The sequence below is a fragment of the Thamnophis elegans genome, chromosome 13, assembly GCF_009769535.1.
Source record: "Thamnophis elegans isolate rThaEle1 chromosome 13, rThaEle1.pri, whole genome shotgun sequence".
Classification (NCBI taxonomy): domain Eukaryota; kingdom Metazoa; phylum Chordata; class Lepidosauria; order Squamata; family Colubridae; genus Thamnophis; species Thamnophis elegans.
In genome coordinates, this window is record NC_045553.1 from 18,407,656 (window position 1) to 18,424,884 (window position 17,229).

The 17,229-nt window shown below is 46.1% G+C and overlaps 1 protein-coding gene across 8 annotated transcripts in view; it reads right to left on the reverse strand.

Moving 5' to 3' along the window:
• The window catches only part of CABIN1 (calcineurin binding protein 1), a 157,961-nt gene that overhangs the window by 124,330 nt on the left and 16,402 nt on the right, over positions 1 to 17,229 (reverse strand). For 7 of the 8 annotated variants that reach the window (XM_032229942.1, XM_032229939.1, XM_032229937.1 and 4 more), the window contains 2 exons: positions 16,800 to 16,929; positions 14,060 to 14,209 (listed from right to left, as the gene is read on the reverse strand). In XM_032229942.1, coding sequence (XP_032085833.1) covers positions 14,060 to 14,209; positions 16,800 to 16,929 — 280 coding nt within the window. Of the gene's footprint in view, positions 1 to 14,025; positions 14,210 to 16,799; positions 16,930 to 17,229 lie in introns of those variants that run through there. The other variant, XM_032229943.1, reaches the window with a different exon arrangement.

Consider the following 17,229-nt stretch of genomic DNA (forward strand, 5'->3'; position numbering starts at 1 on the left):
CTTCAAACGAACGCTTATGGGAAATTGCAGCCATGTGCTTACACCTCTCGCAAACTGACGGAGACAGAGAGACGATGGGCTATATGGGAAAAGGAAGCTTTTGCGGTCAGATGGGCTTTGATGACCTGGCGACATTTCTTAGAAGGGGCTAAACACCCTTTTGAAGTATGGACTGATCATAAAAATTTGGAAGCATTGAAGACCTCTTGTAAGCTATCTCCTAAACAAATGCGTTGGGCGCAACATTTCAACCGGTTCAACTTCACCCTCAAGTACATCCGGGGGGTGGGGGGGGGAGAACTTCATTGCTGATGCTTTCTCTAGGCTTCCCCAATACAACAGCTCTAAGCTAAGTGTCGTTCACCCAGTCATCCCAGCAAAAAGTCTAGCTGCCCCGGTGGTTACCAGAAGCCAAAGCATTTCGAATTTAGAGGCCACGACGGACCTCATATGCAAACTCAAGGAAGGCCTTGAGTTTGATGACTGGTTCAAGGAACATTCAAATGAATGTACTATGAAGGATGGAATGGCTTGGGTAGGGGCTAAATTGTATGTTCCTGCTAACCTGAAAGCTATTGTTCTTCAATGGGCCCATGATTCGCGAATGGCAGGCCATTTTGGTTTTGTAAAGACTCTACATCTGGTTAAGAGGCAATTTTGGTGGCCTTCATTGAAAAAAGACATTGAGTCCTACGTAGCCAGTTGTCCAGTTTGTGCTGCCGCAAAGCGCCCACAGGGAAAGCCCCAGGGCCTTCTCCAAAGTGTGGCCCATCCTGAGGCCCCATGGAAGGAGATATCGATGGACTTCATTGTCGAATTGCCAGAGAGTCTAGGAAATATTGTGATTTGGGTAATCACTGACCTGTTTTCCAAACAAGTTCATTTTGTACCTGTTCCAAAATCCCATTATCTTAGTCATTAGCTAAGTTGTTTATTTCACATGTATACCGATTGCATGGAGTACCTGAACGCATAATTTTGGATAGGGGGGTCCAGTTCACCTCCCTCTTCTGGAAGGAGTTTCTGAAGTTAATTGGCTCCGCCCAGGGGCTAAACTCCGCCCACCAGCCTCAGACTAATGGGGCTTGTGTATGGACTAATTCTGTTTTGGAACAGTACCCCCAGTGTTTCATCAATTATCAGCAAGATAACTGGGCTGAACTGTTACCACATGCTGAGGTGGCATACAACAACTCTGTGGACAGCAGTATCGGCTTGACCCCTTTTAGAGTTGTCTTTGGACAGAACTTTGTACCGATTCCTGAATTACCTCGAGAAAAAACGCAAATTTTGTCCCTCTCCGAGTGGAGTGACCAGTTTCGCCAAATTTGGCCCATGGCCGGCAAAGCGTTGGAGGCTGCTCACCGGGCACACAAGAAACAGGCTGACAAAAAGAGGGTGAAGCAAAGTGAGTAAAAGTAGGAGATTGAGTGTTTTTGTCCACCAAGTTTTTCCAAACCACCCAGAAATAAAAAAACTGGGGCAGAAGTACATCGGTCCTTTCCCTGTTCTGAAAATCATTAATCCTGTTTCTGTACGATTGGAATTACCAAAACATCTTAACTGGATTTATCCTGTGTTTCATGTACACCTGTTGAAGCCAGAGCACACTTCTTCTTTTCTTGCACCCCTATCTGCACCCCCTACCCCTCTTCTAATCAAGGGAGAGCAACATTTTGAGATTAAAGAAATCTTGGACTCTAGGAAGCATAGGAATCAAATTCAATACCTAGTCTCCTGGAAACATTTCCCCCCCTCCCAGGCTGAGTGGGTTGATAAATCCCATGTTAAAGCTCCTAGACTCTACACTAAGTACCTTGATAAACTTTGATCCTAATTGAAATGTACATTTCTTATGTTATCTTTTTTTCTATTGTTTTATTTTCTTGCAGGGATGACTTCTTTTCCTGAAGGAGGGCCGGATTTCAGCCTCTGTTTCGCTATTTGCTTTCGGCTGGCATTGAAACGGGGAGGGGGAGCCTGGTATTTGGGAAGCTTTAAGTACAGGAGAGATTGAAAAAGGGAGTTTTGTTCTCACCATCTACTGCACATGCTGGAGATAGTGATTGAGGTGGCCAAGGCCAACTGTCCTGCATACCAACCTGATGATGCTTTTTGAAGATGGAACTCACATGACACCTAAGGGATTTGCATATTGGACTATGGGATGGGGTTATCAGGGGAAGGGGATTGGGTCACATATTGATATGTATGATTTCGCACGCTTTTGCCTCAGATCTTGCTTTGCTTAGCTGCTATCTTTTCATAACCAGTAAAAGTACTCTTAATTCTGCAAAATGGAGTTAAGTGGTTTCTTTCTTGGTTGCTAAGGGAAGTTGGCTTGACAGATATCCTGCTGTCTGGAATTCTCCACTGTCTGGCAATAGATAGATTGATCAAGTTGCGGACCAGGGGCACCTTGGCCAGTGAGGAGCGACAAGTAGCACTTTGGCTCCCTCTGCCAGTATCTTCCGAATGACTCTCTGGAGGAGAGGCAAGGGTGGAAAAGCATAGAGCAAACCTGGTGGCCAAGGGCTGCACAGAGCATCTACTCTCTCTGCCCCTTGTACGGGAAATCAGGTGAAGAATCTTGGGAGATGTGTGTTGCTGGGATGGACGAACAGGTCCACGGTTGGAATCCTGAACTGTGTGTCAGTTCCCTGAATAGGTCCGGGTGGGGCTGCCACTCTGCGTGATCCACCGTGGCTGTTCAGACAATTCGCTTGTACGTTTGCTGTCCCTGAGATGTGCTCCGCCCTTATTGATATCTTTCCGCCTAGACATGCAGGGTCTCTGCCTCCCGCATGAGCGCCCTGGACTGTATGCCCCACTGCCAATTGATATGGGCCTTGATGGCCACATTGTCGGTGAAGACTAGGACATGGCACCCACTCACTAGATGTTGAAAGTGCCAAAGAGTGAGTCGGGCAACCCGGAGCTCCATCCAGTTTATGTTGTTCTGAAGCTCCTCTGGGTTCCAATGTCCCTGGGCTACTAAGATCTGGGCATGAGCTCCCCATCTGAACAGGCTGGCATCTGTTGTTACTGTGATGTGGTCAGGTTCCCTGAACAGACACTCCTTGTGAAGGGATGTAGACTTCCACCAGGCCAATGACTGAACCACCTTTGATGGTAACCTGACTTTGGTGTGGGACATGCTGGTGTAGTTCTTCTGGAATGGAAGCAAGAACCACTGAAGGGCCCAGGCATGTAGACACACTCAGGGAACCATGTCTATACAAGAAATCATTTTCCCAAGAAGTGGGAAAGAGTGGCCAATGACACGGACCTCTGTGACAGGACCTGACTGCTGGTGCATCTTTCTGGAGATAGATAGACCATGCATGTGGCTTAGTCGATCATGGCTCCCAGATGCAACAGGCTGGTCAATGGGTGAGAATGACTCTTTGGTAGATTCATCGAGAAGCCGTGCTGTTGTAGGACCCGGATTGTAGTATGAAGGTCTCGATGCCCTTGTGCTGGTGATGATGACAGATGTCATTGAGATAACATTGGATTCTTACCGGGAACAACCGCAGATATGCTGCAACTGCTTCCAGCAGCTTCGTGAAAGTCCTGGGTGCAGAGGACAGACCGAACAGTAGCACTCTCTACTGATAATGCCAGTCTGCAAACTGGAATCACAGGAACTTCCTATGAGCTGGACATATGGGCACATGGAGATAAGCCTCCCTGATATCTACGGACTTTAGCAAGTCCCTCTGATGGATGCAGCCCAAGATGGATTTGAGGGACTATATCTTGAAACGTTTGTACACCAGGTGCACATTTAACTTTTTCAAATCCAAAATAGCTCTCCACCCTCTCAAACATTTGAGCACTAGGAATAGGATTGAGTAAAATCTCCTGCCCTCATGTCCTAATGGAACTGGCACTATGGCTAGTATGTCCAGCAGGTGCTGAATCTCGGTTCATGATTTTTTTATTTGACACCTGGGGATAGGACACCTGATGAAACATCTCAGGGTGGTGGTGAGGAATTCTAGGGTGAGACCCAGCATCACCGTCTGTAACACCCAAGCGTCTGTGGTGGACGCTTCCCATTGGATTATGAAGTGGACAAGTTGAAGTGGGAGTCACTTGTATCTGCGAAACTGTTGGTTGCTTGATACCAGAAAGGGCTGCTTCGCAAGAGGTTGGTGCTGCAGTTGCTGCCTGCTGCTCTCATGAAACCCCAACCTATCCTGAAATCTGTCCTGGTACCTGTCGGATCCCTGATTGTATGGCCGATGGTACTGGGAGGAGTATTGTGACTATTGTGAAGTTCCAAATCCTTGGTCACTCGACTGAAAGGACTGGCGTCTGAAACAGAACCCTATTGCCCTGCGATCTGCCCGTCTGTGAGCAAGGGGAAGCACCTTACGGTTGTCTCTATTTTCCATAAGTATACGGTCAAGGGCTTCTCCAAAGAGAGACCTGCCTCCGAATGGAGTAGAAGCGAGACACCACTTGGAATGTAAATCAGCCTGCCAGTGGTGCAACCACAGGAGACAATGGGATGTCACGTTGGAGGCTAACGCAATGGACGCAAACTTAGCGTTGAGGATCGCCGAGGAAAACTTAACAGCCACCACCAACTTGTTAATATCTTGGTGGAGTCGGAGGTCATCTGGAGTGATTCTGGCTTGCAATTGTCTAAGCCAGACCAGAGAAGTCCTATATAAAAAGAATGCCGCCATAGACACCCTCAGCGCCAAGGTGACTGCCTCATGCATCTTGCAAAGGGTCATCTCCACTTTGCGGTCCTCCGCCTTTAAGCTATTCAACAAATTGGAAGGCACGATAGCTGGGGAACCTAGGGCTGCCACTGGCGGATCCACTCAGGGAACCTGTAATAAGATTTCCAAATCCGTGCCTGCACTGTAAAGCTTTTGATCATTATTACTTGGAGGAGGCACTGAGCTGGGTTGGGCCCACTGTCTTTAAATGACATCGAGAAACAGTTTGGGTGCTGAAAACTGCCTCTTACTCTGGAACCTGCCCCATGAAAAGGCATTCCATGGAGTCTAATCATACCGCTGTCCCTGCAGGGTTGGAGGTGCCCCCCATGTTGGAGGTAGTTTTGGCCTTGTAAAGTAAGGACTTAAACAGATGAGGGTGAAATAGGCCCGAGAATGCTGGTTTGTCAGGGATCTGGCCTTCATCTTCTGAGAACTCCTGATCCCCTAAATCTTCCTCTGTAGCCAGTGAATCCTCACTGCACAGAGAATGTGCCAGTGAAGAGGGTTCTTGAGAAGTTGGTAATGACCTGGTTGAGGACCACGACCTGGGGGCCTGTCCCCTGCGTTGTAATTCAGATTCCAACCCCTGTATTATAGTTGCAGAAATGAGATGGTGAATCTCTCTAGGCAGCACAAGGGGAGCAGAGCCCCGCCGCTGTGGAGTTAAGAGAAATCACAGGAACCAAGAGTTCTAACAATGGGCCTACTCCTGAAAGACGTGATGGAGAACCAGGGCCCAGACCAACCTCCTCCATTAATAATCCCTGGGAAATGACATCAGGGGACCAACCCTGATTGGCCTGCAGGGATGGAGGGAAGGCAGGTGGAGAATGGGAAGAGTCGGGGAAGACTCATGATCTCATGCACCTCTGCTGGATTTAGAGGGGTGTTCCCCAAAGGCTTTTATTTGGCCCTAGAATCCTCGTTAATTGTAGCAGAAGAAGCGCGAGTCACGGACTTGCTCATCCGGGAAGAGCTCCTGGTGGTAGATCTGGCTACCCTAGCAGTGGAGGGCCCGGGTATGGCCTGTGACCCTAGGGAAACCTCTGCCCTGTGCTGCTCTCCGAAATGGAGTGATCAGCCATGATAGAAAATAAGCCTCTCTTCAGGTAATAAGCCAATAATATGAAGGGGAAAATTAAGGGTAAGGCCCTGAGTCACAGGAGTCCTGGGTCTCCGCAATATGTGGCTGGAGAAAAACCATGGCTATTCAAGTCTGCAGTATTTCCACTCCAAATCTCATAGTTACCAGTCAAATTGAATTGTTCAATAAAGCTGAGAAAGCAAATGTCAGGTGTGCCTCCCTCAATAACCAAGAAAGAAAACTCCTAACTCCATTGTTCGTGGAATTAAATACTTTTACTGGTTATGAAAAGATAGCAGTGAAAGTAAAGCAAGATCTGAGCCAGAAAGGTGTGAACAAATACATATCAAATGATAACCCAGCCCCCTCCCTCCAACGATCCCACCCCAGTGTCCAATCTGCAACTCCCTTAGGTGTCATGTGGGGTGCATCTCCAAAAGGCATCATCATGTTGGTAAGCAGGACGGTTGGCCTTGACCAAGTCCAAACACCAGCCACCAGCATGTGCAGAAGATGGTGAGAAGAAAACTTCCTTTTTCATACCACTCCTGTACCATTTATTCCCATCCCAAATACCATGCCCCCACCCTCCCCGTTTCTGTGGCAGCCGGTAGTAAGTAAGCGAAGCAGAGGCTGACATCCGGCCCTCCTTCAGAAAAGGACATCATTCCTGGGGAAATAGGAAACAAAAGACAACAATAACAACCAGCATTATTAAAATTAAGGCTTATCAGGATATTTGGTGTAGAACTTCTATAAGAGTCTGGGAGCCACCCATTCAGCCCAGGAAGGGGGGAAGTGTTTCCAAGACAGCAAATATTGGATGCGTTCTCTATGTTTCCTGGAATTTAAGATTTCTTTAATCTCAAAATGTTGCTCTCCTTCAATAAGAAGAGGAACAGGGGGTGAGGGTTGAGGTGGATAAATGGAAGAAGTGTGCTCTAGTTTCAGTAAGTTCACATGAAAAACAGGATAAATCCTCCAAAGGGTTTTTGGCAACTCCAGTTTTACTGATACTGGATTTATGATTTTTACAATGGGAAATGGACCCACATATTTTGGACCCAGTTTCTTCGACTTCTGGGTGGTTTGTAGAAATTTAGTGGACAAAAATACCCTATCCCCAACTTGGTACTCTTTAGGCTTAGCCCTTTTTTTATCCGTCTGTTTTTTCTGAGCATGGTGAGCCGTGTCTACGGCTTTGCGAGTCATCAACCAAAACTGTTGAAGTTGATTCAACACTCGGACAAGGATAAAATTTGAAGTTTCTCTTGAGGCAATTCAGGAATCGGTACAAAATCCTGGCCAAACACAACTTTAAAAGGGGTCATTCTGGTACTGCTATGTACTGAATTATTGTACACCACCTCTGCATGTGGCAAAAGTTCAGCCCAATTATCCTGTTGATAATTGATGAAACACCAAAGATACCGCTCCAGAACCAAGTTAGTCTGTTCATTAGTCTGCGGATGGTGGGCAGAGCTTAGTCCCTGGGCGGAGCCAATCAATTTCAGGAACTCTTTCCAAAAGTGGGAGGTGAATTGGACCCCCTTGTCCGAAATAATGTGTTCAGGCACTCCATGTAATCTATACACGTGTAAAATAAACAATTTAGCCAATGACTTTGCTGGGATCTTGGAACAAGGCACAAAATGGACCCGTTTGGAGAACAGATCGGTGATTACCCAAATGATGGTATTTCCAAGGCTTTCTGGTAACTCGATAATAAAATCCATCGATATCTCCTTCCACGGGACCCCAGGACGGGCAACACTTTGAAGGAGACCTTGGGAATTCCCTTTTGGTCTTTTAGCGGCCGCACAGACAGGACAACTGGCTATGTAGGACTCAATCTCTTTTTTCAGGGAAGACCACCAAAATTACCTCTTAATCAAATGCTAAGTTTTTACAAATCCAAAATGACCCGCCATTCTCGAGTCATGGGCTTGTTGATGGACAAGAGTTTTTAGGCTGACAGGAACATACACCCAAGCCAGTCCATCTTTCATGGTGCATTCATCAGAATGTTTTTTGAACCAGTCATCGGATTCAAGGCTTTTCTTAAGTTTGTCCATTAGGTCTGTAGTCACATCTAAGTCCACTGGACCCTGACTCCTACTAACCATTGGGGCAGCCAGGTTCTTAGCCGGGATGACTGGATGAACCATGGTTGGTCTGGTGCTGTTGTACTGGGGAAGCCTGGACAAAGCATCAGCCATAAAATTCTTCCCTCCTGGCATGTATTTTAGGGTAAAGTTGAACCAGTTGAAATGCTGTGCCCAGCGCAGTTGTTTAGGTGATAGCTTACGCGGGGTCTTCAATGCTTCCAGGTTTTTATGATCAATCCATACTTCAAAAGGGTGTTTCGCCTCCTCCAGGAAATGTCACCAGGTCATCAAGGCCCATCTAACAGCAAAAGCTTCCTTTTCCTATATGGCTCATCTTCTTTCTGTTTCTGTAAGCTTACGTGAGGTCTAAGTGCAAGGTTGCAATTTGCCTTCTGTGTTTGTTTGGAGCAATACTGCCCCCACTGCCACATCACTGGCATCAGCTTGAACCACAAGCTGATGCATCCATGTCTGGGTGTTTCAAAACAGCGAACAATCACTTCCATTTCTCGAAAGCTGCTTGGCATTCCATAGTCCAATTCAGAGACTAACCCAGCCTAGGTTTAACCTCTCCTTTTGATTTTAGGAGATTTGTAATTGGCAGTGCAATGCTCGTGAACGAGGGGATAAATTGGCAATAGAAATGTGGAAATCCCAACTTTGTAGTTGCTTGTGGGTGCGAGGAGGTGCCTACTCAGTGACACCCCGGGCTTTTGCCGGGTGCATCTCGATACCTTTGTAGGAGATACGGTATCCCAAATAATCAATCCTCTCGTACCAAAGTCACATGTTCACCACGTGTTTCCGTGTAGATAAGGTTGTTGTCAAGGTAAACCAACACCCCCTTGTACAGGTGCTCATGCAAGACTTCATTTATTAATTGCATAAAGACTGCTGGCGCCCCCTAAAGTCCAAACGGGAGTACTCTAAACTGGAAGCATCCCCAAGGGCAGTTGAAAGTAGTTTTCCACTCATCTCCCTCCTTTATTCTGACTCTGTAGTATGCTTCCCTTAGGTCCAACTTCGTGAAAATTTTCCCTTTACCTAACTGGGCTAACATGTCCTTCATGAGTAGCAGCGGTACACATTTTCCATGCAAATCGTGTTTAGATTTTTATAGTTAACGCATAAACGAAAGGAGCTATCTTTCTTTTTCCTGAACAATACGGGTGCGGCCACCTGTGGTCTAGCCGGTTGTATAAACCACCTTTTTAAATTTTTGTCAATGAACTTTCGTAATTCCTCCATCTCACGTCAGGTCATCAAATAAATTTGAGGTTTAGGGAGTTTTTCCCCTGGGAGGATTTCAATGCTGCAATCAGTGACGCGGGGGGGGGGGGGTAGTTTGTTGAAGGCCCTTTCACTGAAAATCTCCCTGAGGTCCCAATATTCTTTGGGGATTTTCTCTTCTCCTTCAATCTTTTCCTGCACTGCGGCAGCTAGGTTTGTTTCGGCATTGGCTATGTGGGACATCCTCCCCTTCCTCTCGGGGTTTAGCGGGAAAGAACCACCCTTTCCTCCAGTTCACGTAAGGGTTCCATTTCCATAGCAACAGTAATCCCAGTATGAGGGACCGATCTATCCCAGGTGCCACGATGAAACTCAAGGTTTCTTGGTGATTCCCCCATCCACATTTCTATTGGTTCAGTTACAAAATGGGCAGGGGCTCTCCCAGCCACTGAGCCATCCAATTGGCAAAAGGCAATGGCCACTTTCAAAGTCCTCAGTCTTAAACCCATTTTCTCCACCTCTTCTGAGCTAATTACGCAACGGGTGCATTCAGAGTCTATGAGGGCAAGCATTTTCCCTTGGGCTCCAGTAGAGGGCACTTTAAATTCTACTGGAATGGTCATGGAGCCCGATTGGTGACTTACCAAGTGATCGTCATCGGAGTCAGTTTCACTTTCTCCTGAAAGAAAGGAGGATTCTTCTCCATCCTGGGTAGGATGGAAATACTCAACAGCTTTCACCCCTTTCAAGGCAGTTTCTTTGCATTTCCCTGGCAATCGGTCTGGTTACTTCTCTCCAGCAGTGGTGGGTTTCGGGCCAAGTTTTGCATAGCAGCTAACTTCTCGGTGGCCCTCCTTACCGCAACGGAAACAAGCTGTAGACCGGGGCTTGCTTGCAGACCATCTCTTTCCTTCCCTAGGAGCTCCTTTAGGGGTGGGAGGGAGGGGGATTCTTGACTTTATTGCTGCCTCCTCGGTATCTATTCCTGGTTAGGTCAATTTTCACATCTGCTGCCATCTCATACCACCATTGCAGGTTGTGTGGGGCCCCTCTATCCACACAGCTCTGATATATGTCTGTGTTCAGACCATCCATAAAATTGTCCATTAGAGCCTCCTCGAACTATTCCTGCATATGCACAGACAACTCACGAAACTCTTGGATGTACTCAGCCACTGGAGTTCTTCCCTGAGTAAGAGATTTCATCTTGATTCTTGCCTTTCGCTTGGCTAGGGGGTCATCAAAGCGCTTCCTCAAGGCAGCCATAAACACATTGTAATTCTTCAGCAGGGGTGAGTCACCATTATGCAAAGCAACCATCCAGGCTTCTGCTTTGTTCTCCAATGCCATAGTAACAGCTCTTACTTTGGCTTCCTCGTTAGGGAAATCCTCTCCAAATTGTTGCATGTAATTCCAGACCTGGACCAGGAAAAATCCCAGCTCTTTGGGGTCTCCTCTGAATTTCACGCCAAGGGGGGTAACTTTTGGCATTTGGCGTTTGCAAGGGGGGGGCTCTCCCCCTTGGAGGGGCTTGGACGGCTGCTGCTGCTGTGGCTCTCCCATCCCGATCAGCTCCGCTGTCTGTCCCCAGCCTCCCCCCCCCCGGGTTACAGAGGTCTTTTGCCTGTCTCTCTTCTTGATCAGCAAAATCCATTTCCCTCTCAGCGCAGCTCTCATGGAAATGGCGTTTCTCCCATGCTGCTTGCAAAAGTTTCAAAGCATGGGTCATCATGAGGTCCTCTTGTTTGGCTTCCTGCCAGACAGCCTCAGGTCGTCAGCGTCAGCTGGTGGTAACTCTGGCAGAAATCTCCTCAGGATCACTTTTCTGCCCAACTCCCAATGACCACCTGGGGCGGACGGCTCTTTCCTCCAAGTCCAGTTCAGCCATCCATTTCCAAAGGGCGTGAGGATCCGGTAGCCCCCATGTAGTCCTCCTGGTCACTGCCTGGATTGGACATTTCTGTGGAGGATTTTTTGTTTTTAGTGCACTCCCCTCGGAAGGTGTTAGCTCCGGGATAAGCGCAAAGGGAGATCTGGCTTAATGTCAGGCATGCCTCCCTAAATAGCAAAGAAAGAAAACTCCTAACTCCATTGTTCTTTGAATTAAAATACTTTTATTGGTTATGAAAATATAGCAGCGAAAGTAAAGCAAGATCTGAGCCAGAAAGGCACGAACAAATAATATCAAATGATAACCCAGCCCCCTCCCTCCAATTACCCCACCCCAGTGTCCAATCTGCAACTCCCTTAGGTGTCATGTGGGGTGCATCTCCAAAAGGCATCATCATGTTGGTATGCAGGATGGTTGGCCTTGACCAAGTCCAAACATCAGCCACCAGCATGCGCAGAAGATGGTGAGAAGAAAACTCCCTTTTTCATATTACTCCTATACCATTTATTCCCACCCAAATACCATGCCCCCACCCTCCCATTTCTATGGCAGTAAGTAAGCGAAGCAGAAGCTGACAGTAAAACTGTGAACGGACTTTCCTGGAGAAGCTGAGAAGCGTGCCACACCGAGGCAAAATGATCTATGCAATGGCGTAATCGACTTCCTGGCGCCCAAGTAAAGAGAGTTCCTGGCACCAAAATAAATGGTTGCCCCATGATCGTAAAACTCCAAAATGGCCACACGTCACTCAAAATGAAAAAGGTGGCTGCTCTCAATCGGCGCAAAATTTAAATTGTCGTACTCAATTAGAGTGGGAGCATGGCACGCTGGCTCTCCAAACTCCAAAATTATCACTGCAGCGCCTTAAATTTCAATCAAAACAAGAGGTGGCACGGGAGTGGCATACCTGACTTCCCCATCGTCACCGAGCCCTGCGCGACAAATAGGAGACCAGTCTGAGTGATCAGACAGTACCTCTGGCTAACTAGATCTGAGTAAGAGAGGCGTCAACCATTCCTTCGCAGTAGCCAAAAATAAAACCTGGTGATAGCCTCTCTTTCGGGTAGCAGTGGTTCTAACCTGCGGACCGGGGGAAACCAGTACACAAACCCACAGCCAAATAATCAGAATTAAACTCTTAGTAATATAGGATTAATTCAGTGAAAAAATACAGAAATTAAATGAAATAAAGAATAACAATTCAAAAGTTTGCCTAGAAAAATTATTTACATCTTTACAAGGCTGGACTGAGTTAAAAAACTGGGCTCTACCAGCTAGAAGAGGTGTGGCGAAGACTTTTTTAACTTAGTCTCGACGCTAATGGACAAAAGTTAAAGCCATGTTTGGATTCTCCATGCGGCGCACAGGAGAACAGCTGGAGAGCAGGTACCTACTTGAACAATTCAAGCAGAATGGGTACCCACAATCTTTTATCACAGGATGCCTATGCAACATGGTGGGGATAGAAAGGAAGAAACAAGTTGTAAGATCAACCACATGGCACACTCTGCCATACACCAAAAACATATCAGAAGCTGTGGAACGCAATTTCTGAGATCTACAAGTGGGCATCGCACACAGCCAGAGGCTACCATATGAGGACAAATCATGCATTGTAAAGCTCAGTTGGAGGTGGGAGATTCTTCCAACATAATTACCAAATCCCCTACATGGATTGCCCTTGTGGCTATATAGGACAGATGGGGGCGAAACCCCAGATTGCAAGAACACAAGTGAACGATCAAACAAGGAGACCCAGAATCATTGGTAGCCTCACACTGCAATGAACAAGGACACACATTCAATTTTGCAGCTACTAAGATTGTTGGACAAGCAGGAACAAAAACAGCTAAGGAAGTGATTGAAGCCTGGGAAACAAGCCCCTCATCAGTCATCAGTCATCAGGATTGCTCATTTACCACCAGCCTATCAAGTACTTAGAAGGCGAGGGCTGGGCAGCACACGCAAATGACAGCCAACGACTTAAAAGTCAGCCATCAACACACCCCAATCAAAATCTAAAAAGCCACAAAGAATAGACACTATAATTACCACACACAGAACAGTACATACTCTGCTAGAGAGAAGCTCCCTAAAAGTCTGAAAGCTTGGAAGACAAAACCTCTGGTCCCAGTGACAGAGCCAGATTGGATCCTGAAACAAAAACATCCTCAGCTTATATGCCATGAATAATGCATTGCCCGTCTTAGAAGGGCCATATGCAATTAATAAAATAAAAGCAATTTTCTTTTAATTTGTTAATGTAAAATTCTTGGATCATCTCACAATTAATACTCATTTATTAGTTAAGTCCCCAGGGAGAACTTTTGCTTAATATTTAATGTTTTCACAGGAACAACAGTTTGGCAGAGTCTATTGTTAATTTTCTGGTAGCAGCTAAAATCCTGCAGTAGACAAATACATCGGGCTAAAAGGGTAAATTCTTTGATTGTCCTCTTTGGTAATCTTAGGGTATGTATATAATCTTAATGTATGTACGTGCAAGGGCACACTACCGTGTGTGTGCAAGGTACAGGTTTTAATGTGGGTTTTGTTTGTACTTTCTGTATTGAAAAAATGCTGTAGAGAAAAGGACTATTCACTGAGATGCTGAAGTTCAGATGGGCCTTCAAAATCTCTTATGAACAAACTCGCACTCCATCTGCTAGGATGACTACCAGGGAAGGGAGAAAAGACCATTCAGAACATTCCCATCCTGATGGAGAAGTCTTGATTTTAATCATTGGAGGTTCTGACAATATCTGAATGAAGATTGGGAAGGACCCAGGAAAAAGTGAGGAGATCCCTGCCTATGTGCCATGATGGGAGACATGATCTTCATGATACTTTTTAGGAGACTCCAGAGAAAAAGGGCGTTGCTCACCCACAAAGCATTAATTTGCAAGCACTGATTGGGTAAGTGTCAAGAGGAAATGGCATTCAACCTGGATTTTTATCAAAATGGTGTACCTCTGTAACAAGTCCACACTGAGTAGAAACGTACGTGAACAAAGAGATAGGCTGGGCAAGCTTGAGATCTGGCTCATTCTTCCGTGCCATCAAAGCCTGCCTTTTCCTGCGCAGCTCCAGGGCTTCCTCTAGGATTGTTTGTGTTTCTGAGGCACTCACAGGCACATCACACACTGGCAGGTCACTGAAAAAGAATCAGAATTCAACAAGCGTTAGTTAGTTTTGCTGCTGTTTGAGCATCCATCAATCCACTGGTGTCTGTATAAGAGGATCAGCTTTAAGCAACAGTTTACAGGTGCAAATCAGCATGGTACCATGTTTTCCTGAAAATAAGACTGTCTTACACTTTTTTGGAACCCTGAAATAAGTGCTTGGCCTTATTTTTGGGGAGGTCTTACTATTTTGGGGCACAACTTGGGGGTTGGCAGGTGGAGAGGGGTGGGGAGGGGGTGGGGAGCAGTGGGGAGGAGGAGAAGCGAGGCACGTGTCTTACCTGACTTCCACCTCTGGCAACAGTGAGAAACATGACAGCTGGAAATCAGGCAAGATGTGCGTCTTGCTTCTCCCTCTGCCCTACCCCTCCCCACCTGCCACCCCAAAATTGCATCCATAAAGGAGGCTGGTAGCTAAGCGAGGAGCGGGAAGCCCTGCAAGGGGGAGTAGAGACAGCAAGAATCGCGGCTGCTTTTGCATAAATTCTCTTCACCCTGAAGAACTTGTGAAGTGGAAAGTTTACTTTTCTTTCTTTCCACTTAGCCCGAGCAGTGGCTTTGTTAAGAGATGTTTTCCCGAGCCTAATTTATGGGGAAAGGACATCATTGGCTAAGTAGGCAGCAAACCAAATACAAATCTCAAACCTCCAACTTGTGCTGTGACCTCCATTTTCACACCAAAGACATGTAGTTATGAATGTGAACAGATCAAAAATTGGCCCTACGGATAAACCGGAAGTCACAATTCCTGAACTTCCAGGTTCCCTGTAGGTCCGTTTTTCGCCCTGAAGGCTCCGGAGGGAGAAAAATGGTCCTACGAGCAAACCAGAGGTTCGTAAAGGTTCCCCTCGCACAAATGTGCTGGTCCCAACTCTAGGGGGCGGTGCTATCTCCATTTCAAAGCCGGAGAGTCAGTGCTGTCTGAAGATGTCTCCATGGTCATGTGGCCAGGATTACGAAACAGCAGAAGCGCAGGGAATGCTGTTACCTTCCCACCAAAGATGGTTCCTGTTTTTCTACTTGCAATTTTATGTGCTTTCAAACTGCTAGGTTGGCAGAAGCTGGGGTAAGTAACTGGAGCTCTGGGCACTAGGGATTCGAGCCACCAAACTGCTGACACTTCTGATCGACAAGCTCAGCGTCTTAGCCACTGAGCCACCGCGTCCCTATGTGAATGAATTAAGGATGTATAATTAAATATAAATATAAAGCTGCCATGTTTGCCTGAAAATAAGACATGTCCTGATAGTAAGCCTGGCTGCTTCCCTTCCCCACCGTCTCTTTAGCGAGAGTGGTGGCAGGTGGGGTGGGGAGAAACGAGGCACTTCTAGCGGTACCTGAGATTTGCAGCTCCATTGCGTTCCTCACTGTTTCGTCCAAGGAAGCACCTTGTAAAAAAAAACCTTGTGAGTTCAATCAAATTTCTTGAACTCACAAGGTTTTTTTACAAGGTGCTTCACTGGACAAAATGGCGAGGAACGGGATGGAGCTGCCAGTATCCGTGCCTTGCTTCTCCCCTGCCCCACCTGCCACCCTCCTGAGTCTTTGTGAGACTCAAAACAAATGAGAGAATGGGGAGAAAGGAAGGAAAAGAAAAAGAAAGGAAGGCAGAGAAAAGAGAATCAGAAAAGGGAGGGAGGGAAAGAAAGACCCATTGCCACACACAGGAAAACCACAATCACAAACCCTGACCCCAACCCACACAAAGGGAGACCATAATGCTCATGTATGGTACAACAATCAATTTATTCAAATTCAACAATATTTTCAAACTCAACAATATTTTCAAACTCAACTCAGTAATTTATTCCAATACAGTAGTCAAGTCATCCTCTTCTACAACACCCCTCTCCCTAAAGAGACGGTGGGGAAGGGAAGTAGCCAGGCAGCTATTGCCATTGGGGCGGGGTGGAAGGTGTTGGGCCATGAGATGTACCTCTTACCGGAGATTGGCAGCTCCATTGCGTTCCTCGCCATTGTGTCCAAGGAAGCACCTTGTAAAAAAACCTAGTGAGTTCGAGAAGTTTGATTGAACTCGTGAGAAGGTTTTTTTTACAAGGTGCTTCTCTGGACACAATACGCAAGGAACACGACAGAGCTGTAAAGGTAAGATGCTCGCCTCACTTCTCCCCCATCCACCTTCCAGAAAATAATAAGCCCTCTCCCGATAATAAGGCCAAGCCCATATTTTGGGGGTCAAAAGAAAATAAGTTCTTGTCTTATTTTTGGAGAAATACGGTGTTGGTTTCTGAATCAATAAAAGTTGCTTTATTTATCTACAAAATATTTTCCCTAATATCAAATTTCTGAAGTAACCACTAGCCTTTTATTTACAAATTCATCCCATTCTATTTCTGAATTCAGGCAGGATAAATATTGCAATCTTGAGCACAAATTTAATCCTCTATAGGACAGAACACACCAGATACCAATCTGTAAGGCTCTAGAAAGCTGTTATAAACACTTCCTCAACCCAGTGAGCCACTCTGTTTGCCAATGTCACGATGGAAGTTGTGACAACTTCCAGAGTAACACCAAATGTGAAAACAATAAGTTATTTACCCTTTCAGAAACATCCTTATGGAGTCCTTTCTGAGGCACGGCTGTTCCTCAAAGATCTTCTCCTTAATAACAAGTCCTTTGCTGTAAGAGTTATCTTTTTCCAGCGCTTTGCAAATAAAATATAAGCACGCTGAGGGTATCAATAAAGAAAGAAGACTTCTATTAATGCATTTGAGACTCCTTTGTGCTACCTCTTTACAGAATTTGCAAAACAAACTTTTATCCATATTGTTGAGACTCATGCATGGTAACCATCTTGATCATTGATTTACAACCACAACTGAGATCTGAACTTGCATTACTAAGCAATACTTTCATTAAATGAGTGGTGCCCAATTTTACAAGCTTTTGCCCTGTAATTATTAAATAAATCCAGCTTCTCTCCTTGACTTTGCTTGTTGGAAGCACCTTGAGAAGGTCACAAATAGCA